This window comes from Venturia canescens, chromosome 1 (assembly GCF_019457755.1).
Source record: "Venturia canescens isolate UGA chromosome 1, ASM1945775v1, whole genome shotgun sequence".
Lineage (NCBI taxonomy): Eukaryota > Metazoa > Arthropoda > Insecta > Hymenoptera > Ichneumonidae > Venturia > Venturia canescens.
Genome location: NC_057421.1, coordinates 8,125,544 through 8,140,536, shown reverse-complemented (window position 1 = coordinate 8,140,536; position 14,993 = coordinate 8,125,544). Strand labels below are relative to the sequence as shown.

The 14,993-nt window shown below is 36.2% G+C and overlaps 2 protein-coding genes across 4 annotated transcripts; one reads left to right on the top strand and one right to left on the bottom strand.

The window, feature by feature from the left end:
• Positions 1 to 58: 58 nt before the first annotated feature.
• On the bottom strand, positions 59 to 4,069 carry elgi (E3 ubiquitin-protein ligase NRDP1 elgi). Of its 3 annotated transcripts, XM_043410543.1 has the most exons (4): positions 3,509 to 4,069; positions 3,003 to 3,094; positions 1,822 to 2,427; positions 59 to 1,720 (listed from the first exon to the last, which is right to left on the bottom strand). In XM_043410543.1, exons 2-4 carry the CDS (start codon positions 3,090 to 3,092, stop codon positions 1,451 to 1,453), a joined length of 966 nt encoding a protein of 321 aa, XP_043266478.1. In that variant the 5' UTR covers positions 3,093 to 3,094; positions 3,509 to 4,069; the 3' UTR covers positions 59 to 1,450. The 3 variants fall into 3 exon arrangements, with proteins under 3 accessions (XP_043266478.1, XP_043266486.1, XP_043266467.1); XM_043410551.1 differs by having other exon boundaries at positions 1,822 to 2,409; positions 3,003 to 4,069; XM_043410532.1 differs by having other exon boundaries at positions 3,003 to 4,068.
• On the top strand, positions 3,905 to 12,774 carry LOC122418976 (peptide transporter family 2-like). The gene is made up of 15 exons (XM_043433161.1): positions 3,905 to 3,958; positions 4,597 to 4,678; positions 5,278 to 5,419; positions 5,511 to 5,597; positions 6,068 to 6,342; positions 6,761 to 6,843; positions 6,925 to 7,101; positions 7,189 to 7,266; positions 8,932 to 9,096; positions 9,301 to 9,656; positions 9,954 to 10,094; positions 10,589 to 10,703; positions 10,854 to 10,982; positions 11,064 to 11,171; positions 12,254 to 12,774. The coding sequence occupies exons 1-15, from the start codon at positions 3,905 to 3,907 to the stop codon at positions 12,428 to 12,430; spliced, it is 2,169 nt and encodes a 722-aa protein (XP_043289096.1). The 3' UTR covers positions 12,431 to 12,774.
• Positions 12,775 to 14,993: the final 2,219 nt, after the last annotated feature.

Below are 14,993 nucleotides of genomic sequence, written 5' to 3'. Positions count from 1 at the left end.
TCTTTTATAATTTCAATATTCTCACAGAATCGGCGAAAAGTAAGTACATGACAAAAAATTTGACATCTATTGGTTTTATTATACATACAAAAGAAAAAACGTTTCCTCATCACATTCAAGCATTTCGCATTAGCATCCACGTAAGTATACAGATTCACTGAATTAAGATGAAAAATAATGAAATGAATAGAGTTCACTGGCGTGTAAGAAAAAGAAAGAAAAATATTCAAAAGATATCGGAGAGTTTGAAAAATCATGTATCAACGATGGAAAAAGCACACAGCTCAAGGCATTTACATCTAAAATCAACAAAAAAAAGAAACGGAGGAGAAAAAAAATATTAATCGATTACAAAACAGTTATAAAGTAGTTACGGCCATCGTAGCAAATATTTATAATACATGTAAATAGGTCGACGCACGAAATAAAAAAAAAAAAAAACTTTACGTTTCGAGCATATATTATGCTTGCAATGAGATTGTATTAAGATCAAAATACTTGGAGTAAAGTAGCATTAGTATGTAATGAATAAATCGTGGAAACCTCTTTTTTTTTTTTTTTTTCTTTCATTTTCGCTATTTTCTGTTTATCTTAATGCGTGGTATCACAGTCTTTTCGCTAACAATAATAAATCATATACGCATATATCTCATCATCATCGAAACAAATTTGGATCGAAAATTCGTTTTTTTTTATACTCCTCTCTCTCACACTCTTGCTCACCATTTCTTACTTATGTTTGTTTCTATTAAAAAAATATTTGTTCGTTTGTGTCTGTGTGTAGGACGTTCGTGTGAACGTTGGTTTGAATCGCTGGTTGAACTGTACTTGACAGCAAAAATTCATTTGTTTTTGAGCGATAACGTATCAAACGGTCGATTTTCATTTCATTAGTTATTATTATTTTTAAAGCATGATGCAATCACATTATCTCTCTTAAGCATTTTTGTTTGTTTAAACGCGAATAATTCAGTGGCATATTCATTGCACGAGTACTCATGAACTTTTAGATGAATTTCATCGGAGTGACTTGTAGCCAATAATTTTGTCTTTCGTACCCCAAAAATCACACTCTCGCTACTCACTTGTTTGTTTAAAAATATAAACAAATATTAAAAAAGAAAAACAAATGTTAAGAAAAATAAATGAAAAGAATAATATTTCTTTCGCTAATAAACCGGCCGCTGTTCATGATTCTAATATCTTTCTCATTGCACTTTTAACTACACCGCAAACTTCGTGCGTATATCCATAGTTTGCATATTGCATTTACAATGACAATGAACAGCTGCAAACGCTTAAAATAATGACTCTTACTATATTGCAGCTGTATCGACAAACGCTTGTAAGAAATTCACGCTGCAAAGTTATTGGTTTTTCACATATTTTTTTCCTTTTATCCTCTCAATTCGTTTGATTTTCGACTTTTCATTCTCACCGCCTGTGTTTATTACTCGATACCGTGAGCAAATATCATAACTAAACCTGGCTCAACCATCATGTCTTCAGGCATGTGCGAGTTGTCACAGTATAACACTAGAACCGCTTGTTTACCCGGAACACGTTTGCATATATAATTCTCGTACTGTCGTCTCAAGTTTTGTCGTTTCTCCAATGAACTCAAACCCGGTGGCCATTTTCGTTCGTGACAATTTTCCATTAACTCGTCGATCACGTGGATTGGACAGTTGTGCTCGGACAGCGTTCTCTTTATCATTGTCTGGTTAAATGGAAATAAGAATGTTATGTTATTCGATCGAAATGATTATCGCAAACACAAAAGTTCAAAAGAAGAATGAGATTCATAATTTTGAATGATACCTGTAGAAGTTCATCCGGAGTAGAGATCATTCCTCCCCATCGAGTGACTCTGGCTCTAGGTAAAGTAGCGGACCATCTGACAACCTCGTCTCTTTCCATTTGATCGGTGATAGCTCTCATAGCGGGATTGGAAATGCCCATGGCCCTCATGAATTCTTTCAGCAAATTGATTTCTCTTCTCTGCTCGTTGATCTGGAACTGTTGTTCTCCAAGATCTCGTCTCATGTCGCTTAACTTTTGATGCTGCGATTGTATGAGATTCCTCAATTCTCTAACGCAGTTGTGATCTTTGAGCTCGTCTTTGGGGATTATGAGACTGCAGCCTTGTTCGCAGGGCATCGGCCTCTTTGGGTTATATTCACATTCCTCCAAATGAGATGCCAAACTGTCGAGCTTTATGACGCTTTGACAACCGTACATAACATTATCGCAATTTATGCATAATCGTGCCAACAGATTTCTCAATATTCTTGGCACTGGTCTCAACTGAGCAGATGTTATTGGTGTCCGATCCAATGGACACGTTGGCTGACGATTTATCCATTCGTTTATGCACACTCGACAAAATGCATGTTCGCACGCTGGAGCCTGTAACACATCACTCACCTACCAGTCCTCAAAAACTGCTTCACATTCTACTGTCTCTTAAATAGAATATCGAGTTCCCTAGCATATTTGAAACTCACATTGATACAAGACAAATTTACGATTGTACGACTCATTCAATATTCCCAATGGACTCGACTATCCATCAGCAGAATAAAACTCCACTTTGGCAATGTGAATCTCATCATTTTTTTTGTTCACAAGATAATGCTCGCAGAACATTATCTTCATCAGAATCTCAAATGTTTCCTCGTAATTGACTGAGAAAATAAATCTTTTGTTTGAATTTAAAAATGATTTTTATCAGGTAAAAGTTTGGTAAATTCAGTAAAGAAGAATTATTTTCGTTAAGCTTCAAACATTTCAATAGTGTTGATCAGGATTTAGTGCAATTACAATTCTGGGAGATTTAATTGTGCTCTCAATTAGCAGTGATGCTGCATATTAATTCATGAATTTTCATTCAACTTCGTAAAAAATGTAGTTACAAAATACAATGGAACTCGAGTAAATAAGAGTTTTCTTGTAATCGAAGTTTGGGATAATGATAGTTTAGCGAATAATTAGAATTTTACCTGGACAGGATCTTCTAGAACTCCAGAGCAAATAGGACAGACGAGTTCCTCATCGACTTCTCCCTGAAACCGATTAACGTCGAAGCCCATAGCTGGCTTCGTTAGAGTCTGCGGGTATGGACGAAATCTCAAAAAGTGATTCTAACACGAACTGATGAACGAAAAGTTCCAAAAAGACGAACTTGAAAAATTCTGTTTAATAATGTTTCTTTGTGACTTCAAAAAACACTTGGAAAACGAGACACTTTCACAAGTCGAACAAAAATGAGTCGTATTTTCACAAAAAAATTATGTATACTGTCGTCGTTTTCACTTTGAGCGTAAAAAGATGCGGCCGATTCACGACGAAGTTGGTTTTTTAACCAAAAATGTAGGGAAATCGAGAACTGCGTTGACAGCTCGACGATGTAGCGTGCGCTCTCAAATTCTTCGTGAACGGAGATATCGGTGAAGAGGCTTTTTTCTTTTTTTTTTTGTCAAAACGATCGAAACGACTGAAAAACTACCTTTTGACTTTAACCTTTCATTTCAAGCGTATCCCGCACGAAATCTCGAACCGTTTTTTTCGCCAGTAAACGAATTCGTAGCGTCTCTCGTACAAGTTGTACATTATTATTCCTCGGAAATAAGAAATATAACCCCCCTATCGGTGATACATAAGTGGGAATACAGGAACACGAAAAAAAGATTAAAAAAAAACGTTCGTGGTTCGTAAAGATGATAAGTGCTCACGTTTTGTTCGCAAGAGGACGCGACTAGCTGTGGCTACTCGAGAGATATACGAAGCATGCGAGAAAACCCAAGATAAATGCGTATACCCGACGGAGAACAGGAGCTTGAGATTCGAATTTTTTTTGGCTATAGCGTTTTTGTCGTTCTTTTTCTCTCTTTTCCTCTCGATGATGTACGAAAGACCCGGTAACGAGAAACACCTGCTTGCTACTCCCTTGCAACCCGTATGTCCTCGAATCAAGTTATTGTTATTATTATTTTATTATTATCACTACTACTCGAAGCGATACTACTATAAACCGTTGTGCGATGAAACTCGATTCATAAAAAAAAAAGAAAAAATCAAGCACGACGACGGGCTTTCGTGAAAGACTGCCCACTTTAGGTGAATCAATCATACACGCGTTTGCACCTTAAACTCATTGGTGTGCGCGACATCATTCATGAATTGCGTGCGCGTAACACGCAGGGCTATAGGACTATGATTAATTTGACATTTATAATGCTTATCGATGTTTTCTTTTGCATATAACATTTCGGAGATTTCGTATCCATTTTTTTCGCCGTTCAAACGGTTATCCAAATATCAACCCTGTTCTGAAAATTATTAATCCAAACTAAAATGCTGCATTCAACACTCGCATAACCGTTGACTCAACCGTGACACAATAATTAATAATTATGATTGAAAATTTACCTATCAGAGAATCGGTCGCTGTTTTATCAACCGACAGAGATGGCGCTCCTGCCGAAAAGCAAAACGCGCCTGCGTTATTTCGAAATTACGAAACTAACATTCGAGACGTGCTCATGCTAAATTTTCTTCTCCAGGATTTATTTAATCTTCTCCTTCTTCCCACAGGATACGACGAGCTATCCAAAATCAATATTCCTCATAATTGCAACAGAGTTTTGCGAAAGATTTTCCTTTTGTGGATTGAGAAGTAAGAATCCATAATCGTTTTGCTTTAGCAGTCAAACATTGTTTTTTTTAGATTTTAATAACTAATTAAAAATTCGTAAAAAATTATAGCGAAATACGGAAAAATTTTAATTTTGCATTAAGGTAGTTTGCGCTCAGTGAAGTCTTTTCAGATATTTTAAAACAATCATTGGGCACTCAAGGAGATAATTTTTCATGAAATTAACTGAAAAATTTGATCATATGAATTTTCTCACTGGCTTTTTTTACTTTTTTTTATAAAAATCCTGTTTTTTTTTGTTCGTAACTTTGAAAAATTTGGGAATTGACCAAGTTTTTTCGTGAAATTAATTTTCAGTCTCAAAAAAATTGTCCATTTGTTAATTCAAAAAGTGCACTTAAATTTCGAGTCCTCCAAATAAAGCTTCGCTACATTCCAACGATCCGAACGTGGGCGCCGTACTTTTCAAGCTACAATTAAGGCACTACATGCAAAAATTCTTATTTCCTCTTGCAAATAAACTTCATAAAATCAGTGATTCGATGATTCGAGTTATCGAATGAAATTTTTTGAAAAATGAGCATTTTTTTCGTGATGTAATATTTCTATCTTTATTCCAGCAATATTATCATTGTATTTACGAAACGTTTTGCTCCTCCACGAGAATGGTGCGACGGTGATATATCACGTGTTCATAATGATGTGCTATTTCGTGCCAGTCGCAGGGGCAATATTGGCCGACAGTTATCTCGGTCGCTTTAGGTACGAAATAAAATGTTAGAAAATAAAAAATTGAGAGGAAACGAAGAAAATCACTGTAAAATGTAATCTCAGCTAAAATTTGATTTTCCAGAACGATCCTCTACTTCTCAATAATTTATGCCATTGGAAACGTTCTCATGTGCTTCGCCGCAACGCCGCCGATTGCTCTCTGGCCCGTGTGAGTTTTTATTCGAAAAGTCTTTTGTCATCTCGTATAATTATTATCGAATGAGAAATAAATTACGAGCATGGAACCACGATTCGTTCCATGTTTTGCAAATATTCTCGTTTTTGTAAATATTTCAATAAATATTTACAAAAACCGAGGCTCGAATGTACTTTGCCCTTAAATTACACGCGATTAATTTCTCGACAAAGGTGCACGAACGAGGAGCCCTTTTACGGCCACTCCGCTCGCAGTGGATATTGACGAATTAATCGGAGGGCATTTTCAAATTGAATTCGGCTTCTTCCAATTGTTTTTTTCATTTTCCGAAAATTCGTTTCCCACTTTTGTCAAGATTTTTCATCGCCCGATCACAGTTTCAACGACAATGTCAAATTTGACGCGAATTTAAAATAAATTCTAAATGAATGAAAAATAATAAAATTTATATTAAATCCGGACGAAAATGATCGCCCGGCCAGAGCGATGACCTACGTAGGACTGACCCTCATTGCATGGGGCACAGGCGGCATAAAACCGTGCGTCGCTGCTTTCGGTGGGGACCAATTTCACCTGCCACAGCAACAAAAACGCTTGCAAGCGTTTTTTTCAATATTCTATTTCACCATCAATTTTGGCGGGCTCATGGGCATGATTCTCATCCCGATATTACGAAAGGCCTTAACCTGCTTCGGCGACGACACTTGTTACGCTTTGGGTTTCGGATTTCCGGCAGCGCTCATGGTCACTGCTCTGCGTAAGTGCGGCACGGCGACTTGGCCACTTTTTTATGTACGAACCTCTCTGGCTGCGAGGCAGCACATTTATTTCCATTTTTTCCAAATTTTTTTCACAATTTTTCCCATTTTTTCATCGTTTTTTTTCAAGCAGCAAATCTCAATTTTTTCCCCCATTTTTTAATACTTTTTTCCGAACATTTGCGTTGTGATTTCGAACATAATCGTGCACACGCTCCATTCGCGGGGGGGCACGAAGCTTCGAGCACTGTGAAATATGAACAAACGAAGAAATTTGAGATTCGATGGCAGCTGGAAAATCATTTTTCGTTACTGGGGTTTGGGACTGACTTTTCTGCGCCGAAATTCCCTTCATTGAAGCACCGATTACCGTGGACTTGGTAGCGATGAATTACGAAAAATGTATTTTTATTTTAGTCCTTTTTCTACTTGGGAAACCGCTTTACCGGCTGAAATATCCGAAGGAAAATATAACACTGAATTTCATAAGCTGTATTTTTGTGAGTTTGAGGTAAAGAAATTTAGTCAATGAAACCGCGAACGTTCGGTGGCATTAAACCTTGAAAATTGATGGTCATTAGTACGCGTTGAAACAAAAATTCGCTTGCCGCAACTGGCCCGAAACTGGGAACGAACATTGGTTGGATTATGCCTCGGATCGATTTCCCACGAAATTGATAGCTGAAATAAAAATCGTTCTCGCCGTCTTGTTTCTGTACATCCCTTTGCCACTGTTTTGGAGCCTCTTCGATCAACAGGTTTGCAAATCGTTTTTTTTTTGGTCAAGAGCTGCGAGTGACAATTGAAAATTTAATCGTTCTCCGTCGAACGTTTTCGACGCGCAGGGCTCCAGGTGGACTTTTCAGGCATCCAGGATGAATGGGGAACTCTTGGGAACGCAGATTCTACCGGATCAAATGCAGGTAACTTTTAACTTTGCTCTGCAGAATTTCTTCATTTCTACCGAGTCACATTATGACTTTGTCTCTCCTCATTTTTCAAAGGATTGCTCGAGAAATTCGCGTTAACAAATAAAGGGCTCCAACAGATGTTTGATTTGCTTCGGGATCGCGCCTGAGCTCGTTGATTCTCTGTCGACTTTTCATTCCCTCAGTTCGAAGAGCGGGGTGAAATTTTCTTTGACTTACCACCGAAAAACAGTCGATTCACTAACGTCATTGGAAATGAAACGTCACCTCTGGTCCTTGAGGGGTCTACCTTAAGAAAAATTTTCAAAAAATTCATTTTTTTTATTGCGTCCAAGTGCACTTTTGAGCGACGTTTAAACGCGTTTTTCTCAAAATCACGTCTTTGGGCGGCTCGTTGATAAAATCTCCGAAACTATTCGACCGATCCATACCAAAATTTGGCCAAATGTTCTTTACGAATATAGCCGTAGCGCGTATCACAGGAGTTTTGAAATTTTGAGCCGGGCTATTTTTATTTTGCAAAAAACGATGAAGACACGTGATTTTTCGTAGTTTTTCGAAAAACGGCCGTAATTTTGTGATTTTTTAAGAAACGAAAAATCGTATACTACAGCCATTTCGACCTATCGAATCTAAAACCATTTTTATTTTTATCTCCGATCATCCATTCCAGGGTTTTATCAACGGCGCGCACCCATTTATGGACTTGTCTTCTCCCCCATTTTTCTCTGCGAAAACTGAGTAAAATAAATATAAAAACAAATTTTTTTGTGTATTTTAAAAGTGCATTCTTACGGCCCAACACTTTTTATGTCCATATTTATAATTTATACCGGTCAAAACAAATTCGTGAAAATAGTCTTTTTTTTGCTCGTCTAATTAGGCTAGACCCCTTAAGGAGGTTGGATCACGAAATCAAAATAATCAGAATGTGATAAAAATTGGTGATGACATTCTTTGGCATCAAGTATACAAATACAATGTTTTTCAAAATTTTTTACCACATTTATACACGTGAACACCAAAGTTCACGTTCACGTTAAAAGCATTTAGTGTTCTCGAGAGTTATGTAGTAGAAAAATCGAAAAAAATTTACATTGTCATATAAATTTTTATAGAACACATTTACAAAATTTTATTAAATTCTTATAATTTTGAAATTTTTACTGTTTTTAACGTGGTTTAGCATGGCAACATTGTATCGTCGCGATCCAACCTCTTTAAGGAGTTTCGGTACAAAAGTCTAAATGTTAAGAAATTGATGAAATTTGGTGATAATGTTCTTCAACATCAAGTGCGAAAACACAAATTTTTTCAAAATTTTTTTCTACTTAGTTATCGAGTAATTACGCATTAAAGCAGATTTCTTATGCCCGGAATGTATACTTATATGTATGGGGAAACGCTATGCTTATAGACGTGAACTTTAGTGATCAATTACTCGATAACTGTGTAGAAGAAAAATCTTAAAAAATTTGTATAGTCAAATTTGGCACTAAAGAATATGTTCACCAAATTTTATAAAATTCTGAACTTTTTGAATTTTTGAATTTTTTTAGAATGGGTTAGCATGGCAACATTGTATCGCCTGTACCGAAACTCCTTAAGCGTTTACTTTTCGATTCTCTAACAAGATTTCCCTCAAATATTTCTGCGCAGGTGATTAATCCAGCGATAGTATTGATCCTCATACCAATTTTCGACAGACACATTTATCGCTGGTTTTCCGGGAGTCTTAATTCGCCACTGCAGCGAATGATAATCGGTGGTATATTCGCTGGATTGTCTTTTATAGTCAGTGGATTTCTCGAGCTTAAATTGGAGGTACACGAATAAGAGCGCTTGAAAAAGCTCGAGTTACTTTTCTCCTCATTTCGACTCGCTTTTCAATTTCGAATGAGTAATTTCGACTCCGAATCAGTGCCCAGTTCGTGTCGTCCCATATCGAAAAAAAAGCCATAAGAAGTGAAGAAATTTCATGACGAAGATTTTGATGCTGGAACGAAATAAAATTGTAATGATTTGCAGAAAACGTATCCGGTTTTACCGGAGCGAGGACGTTCCAGTTTGTACGTGATCAACGCCTTGGGATGCGACGTTGGAATATTGGCATCTTTTGACCCCGAGCTGACATTGAACGCCGGCGAGAAAGAAGCGTTTAACGTATCATCGCACAACAATAGAACAGTCTACGACATTTATCTCGTAGCACCCTCTCAATGCTGGGACGTCGAGCTCAACGAACCGAGCCTCATGAGTAAAGTTCAGCCGATCGAGTACCAAGTCGACACCATAATCGTTTCTGTCGTTGGCAAATCTCTGCATTTGTTTGTCACGGAGCCGAACGATTATGCGAAGAGTTTGAGTGGTCGTCCAAAATTACGGTGCACTTTTTTCACGGTCAACTCTTATTATGCAAATTTTCTTCATGTGCGAATTGCTCCCGATCAATTTTCATTTCTTTCAAAGTCAAACGTCTATTCACCTTGAACTTTCGTAAATATACGATTTCGCACTCTCTCACCGAGCACATCTCATTCCGTGGCCTTCGTTCTGGCTGTCCATTCGCCAAAATTCGATTCTTCTTCCACGTTGCGAGAAACGTTTTTTTTTTATTTTTTATTTTTTCATTTTCTCATTGACATTGGGCTTCGAATATTTTTTTTTATCCTCTCACGCAGAATCATTTTTCTTCGAGATTCAACGTGCCTCAACACCGTAACCGTTACTTTGGAAAGTCGAAACGGTCTTGAAAACAAATACTTCGTTCCGGACGAAAATCCCTTGTCCGAGTCCACGTACATGGAGTTCGAGCCAGGATTGTAAGATTTTATAATTCATTCTAATTATAAAATACTTTATTTACTCTTCACGGAGCTTAACTAAATCTTAGCGGTGACGAACCAAATCAATTGTCTGTACAAATGTCTACCTCGAAAGAAAGTTCGGTATGTTTTATGTACAATTTAGTTAAACGGATTTTTTTATTTCTTAACTAACCAACTGAATTCCTGTCCGATCAAATGGTTGATTTTATTTATTTCAATTGGTGGTACGAAAAACTTTTTTTTGTGTGTATTCCTAGTTTTTGGATGCACAAACTAGTACTTTCGTAGCAACAAAATATGGAGTTGGCGTAACCCGAATGTCGTCACACACCCTCAATTTCGTAAATCCAAATCGCAATCAATTTGAATCATTACCTAAATATTTTAGTTAAATTGGACATTTTTTAAGTGTTTCAACCAATTTTTTTTCTCAGTGTGACGAGCTTGAAATGATTTTTCACGTTTTAGCGTCTTTTGTTTTTGTTTAGATATCAATATGTGATAAGATACAGAGATGCTCGAGTAGATGAAAGAGCTTTGGTGACTTTCGAGTTGGGAGCTGTGTATTTGCTGGTTCTGCGAGAGCATGGAGACAAAGTCATGGTACTTGGACTTCCAAATCGTTTCAGTATTTTGTTCAAAGTTAATAACGATCTAGAAAGTTCGTTATTTTTGTACTAAAATCTAAGAAGTTCAATTTTTTCAATTTTCATTCCCTGAAATTACATCACTTTTGATTTTTTATTTTCAAAGTTTCACAGACTTTACACGATGACACCGCCCAACAAAATCCACATGCTCTGGTTAATCCCCCAATATTTGCTCATCTCAATAGGCGAAGTTATGTTCGCCATTTCGGGCCTCGAGTTTTCGTTCACCCAAGTGAGCAAATGGGGAGAATTTCTACGTTTAGCTATCGCAATTCGTCCACGATAATAATGAGTGTTACGAAAAAAATTTCAGGCGCCGAACAGCATGAAAACTGTCACCATAGCAGCGTGGTACGTGAGCGTTGCACTTGGAAATTTAATGGTCATCATTATAACGCAAGCTCGTATCTTCAGGAGCCAAGTAATAATTACGATTGAGATATTCGATTCGTTGTATTTTAACTCGTAGACGCGACACTGGTGCAAATTTGCACCCATAAAAATAAAAAAATGTACATTTTCAAAATACCTTTCTTCAATTTGGCCATTTTTCAAATTTGCACCCATAAAAATAAAAAAATGTACATTTTCAAAAAACGTTTCTTCAATTTGGCCATTTTTCAAATTTGCACCCATAAAAATAAAAAAATGTACACATTTTCAAAAAACCTTTCTTCAATTTGGCCATTTTTCTATAATGAAACTTGATTTTTCAATTTTTTTAATTATTGTATTTTTACCTAAGGAATTTTTACCCCTAAAAGTCTCGTTGTAAGATTAATTCCACAAATTCATGGATGAAGTAAAAAGTTTTGAAAAGTCGAAGTGCAAATTAGCACCGTGTCGTGAGTGTGTCATCTCAAAAGGAGTGTGGTGTGTGCTCATTTGAAAAAACTCAAATTCCAATAAAAATCTCCGTAATACGCAGAGAAAGAAAATCTATCAATTTTTTTTTTTTCATTTCTCCAAAAAAAATTGAATTCTTTCGAAATTTTTCGTATTTTTTATTTTTGAAAAATTCTTCTTTCGTTCTTTATCGTATTTTCATGAAACGATTGAAATTATAATTAAAAAGATTCACGAATTTCGTATGACTGCGACGATTTTTTATTTGGAAATTGCAGAAAAGTATAATTTTACAGTACGATTTTTGTTTTTTCAACGTTTCGTATCATTCGAATGATTCAGAATTTAATATTCCCTGGAAAATGGTTGTTTTTGGTCAGAGCTCGACGCAAACGGAGACCAAAATTCACGGTCACGAACGTCGGCGGCACGCATTTGCAGATCGTCGATATCGTCAAGTTTTTTTATTTATTATTTATAACATTCGAGTTCTTTTACATTGGTAAAAAAAAAACAAAGAATGAAAAAGAAAAAAAATTTCAATCTTTGAGGAAACGATTGTGTTTCCTCGCGGATTTCGCGCTGCTCCGTTTCTCGTGCTAAGCTCACGCGGCTTTTCGTGACGAAACACGATCTGATAAAAACCTTTTTCTACAGGCTCACGAATTCTTTTTGTTTGCCGGTTTAATTCTTGCGAACATGCTCATATTCGCGTTGATGGTTGGCCGTTACGATTTCGTTGTTCTCGAGGCGGACTCGAGTCTCATACCCGAAGCGAATGAAGCTGAAGTCAATAAAGAAAAGGAAGAAGATGAGTCGCCATTGCTTCGATGAATTCGTCGAAATAATTATAAAAATTATTACCAACGTGCACTGAATTCATCGTTATCATATCCACCCATTTTTTACACGAGTTTCTTATAATTTGTGTTATTTTTTAAGCTCCCAAGACTGTATAAAAACCGAATTAATCATGAGACTGGTCGTGCTCAGCTTTAATCGTCCAGAAAAACCACAAAGACACTTTCAAAATCAATTTTTCCATAAAATATGTTTTGAAGAGATCGAATTGGGCTTCGATGAAAAAATGTTTGAATATCGGTTGTTGCAACGAGTCATTTGACTTGCACTTCACGCTCGCGAGTCCCTCGCGTTACGGATCGATTGACCCCTTTATAAAATCCACTACACGACGGAATATATTTCAAGGATTTCAACATTATGGTATGTCCAATTATTTCGTAATCGGTTTTCAATTTCAATGTGTTAAGGCTGTGCACGTTTTGCACTTACGGAATTCTCAACGATGTGTCCGATCATTCGAATTTGGGGATTGTAATGATATTTCAATAAAGAATTTTCTCGTTTTAATTCCATTTCGTGGTGCAATCGAACGCTGTTTTATAGCGAAGGGTTTTTTTTCGTTAATTAGTTTCTCAATATAATTTGACAGCGAAGTGAAAAATAAAATTTGACAGCTCGCCTTGCAAATATCCCATTTATCTCAGTTTTTCTCGAATCTTCATTTTTCAAGGCTCTTTTAAGGTAGTTCATGCACGAAACAATTTCCTTAAGAAAGTCTTGAAGTTTACACAGAGTTTAAATCGGCAGACTGACACCCATGTCAAACTTTAAAGGGCTCGTCTTTTTCGTTATTGACATTAACGTGTTTAAATACGAAGAAAAATACACAAGGTCATAGGGACTATAAAAATCGTTTATCTTTCCATATAACAAATGAACGCTTCTTACGAAGTTTATGAAAGAGTACACAATAACAATGAAGTATATAACGAAGATTTGGGAAAAAATTCGAGACGATTGTCTTAATAGTAATAAAGATATACTGCCTTAAAGATTGAACGAAATTGGTAATGAGCACTCGTGTAACTTCACATTTGCTTATTTCGGCATTTTGTTTCTTCTCGGCTTGGGCCATTGCTGTCAAGCCTTCTGTCTTTTTATTAAAACTTTATTCTTGATCGATTTCCCGTTGTGTTTTCCCTTTGCGCTCTCTAATGCGATTTTTCACATAAAAAACTATAGTATTTTCGGCAGGGACGAATGAAATTTCGGGTTCGGTCAGTGTTGGATCCCCGATTAAGGAGGGTGGCTAGGGACGATACAATGTTGCCATGCTAAACCATGTAAAATACATTAAAAATTTCAAAATGATAAGAATTTAATAAAATTTGGTGAACATATTCTTTAGAGTTAAATTTGACAATACAAATTTTTTAAGATTTTTCTTCTGTACAGTTATCGAGTAATTGATCACCAAAGTTCACGTGTATAAGCATAGCGTTTCCATATATATAGGTATACATTCCGGGCATAAGAAATCTGCTTTAATGCGTAATTACTCGATAACTAAGCAGAAGAAAATTTTGAAAAAAATTGTATCTTCGCACTTGATGTTGAAGAACATTATCACCAAATTTGATCAATTTCTTATCAATTTGACGAACGTAGCCACCCTCCTTAATAGATGGCTTGTAATATCATTCGCCGAAAGATGAGTTGAAAAAATTTATTTACAATTTCGAATAAATAACTTTGACATCAAATTAAAGTGATTATATCTCCAATAAGGGAATAAAAATCGATCAAATTTAACCTTTAGAGGACGGATCTGGTCGAAATATCGACCACTAATTTGGTCGGGCACTTAACTTGGAAAATTCATCGATATTATGCACAAATTTCGTGTAAAAAGAAAGGTCGATTTCAACGTAAAAATCCCCGCCCTTAAAAGGTTGAACACCCATAAAACACGATCCTCCGGGCATGATCTACCTTAAAGATTATTTTATATACAATATTAAATATTTTCTATATAAGGATTAATCTTGATACATGAAAATTTCGATTGAACTTATGTCTCGTCTGGAATCATTGTTTGCATATGTGAGGCTTGAGCCAGTTCAAGAGCTTCCATGGTCCTCTGTTATTCCTAAAATCAAGGCCACGATGCACAGCATCACGATCATTGGGAATTGGCAACTGATTTACCGGCGTTTAAGGCTCATTTGCTCTGCGGGAGACTGCAGCCGAATAACTTACGTCGATTGATCTCCTGCATTTATTTAACCCTGAAGAAATGAATTTCAACGAAAGTATTGTTGCACCAACGAATCGGGGCGAATCAAATGAGACTTGTGAATTCAACATATTGTTCTCGATAAAATAAAAACAATTTTAGACCCTATTTTTTGTCACATTGTATTCCAAATCACGCATCTTATTTTTCATTATTTTCATTTACTCATTTATCTGAGAAAAAGTCTTTTGTCTATTTGTTGTGCTCGAAAGCATCGATTTTGAAATCGCGAGCCTGAATAAAATCCTGCGCAAATAAAACGTGGGAAAAAATTCGAAAAAAGACATTTACCATTTT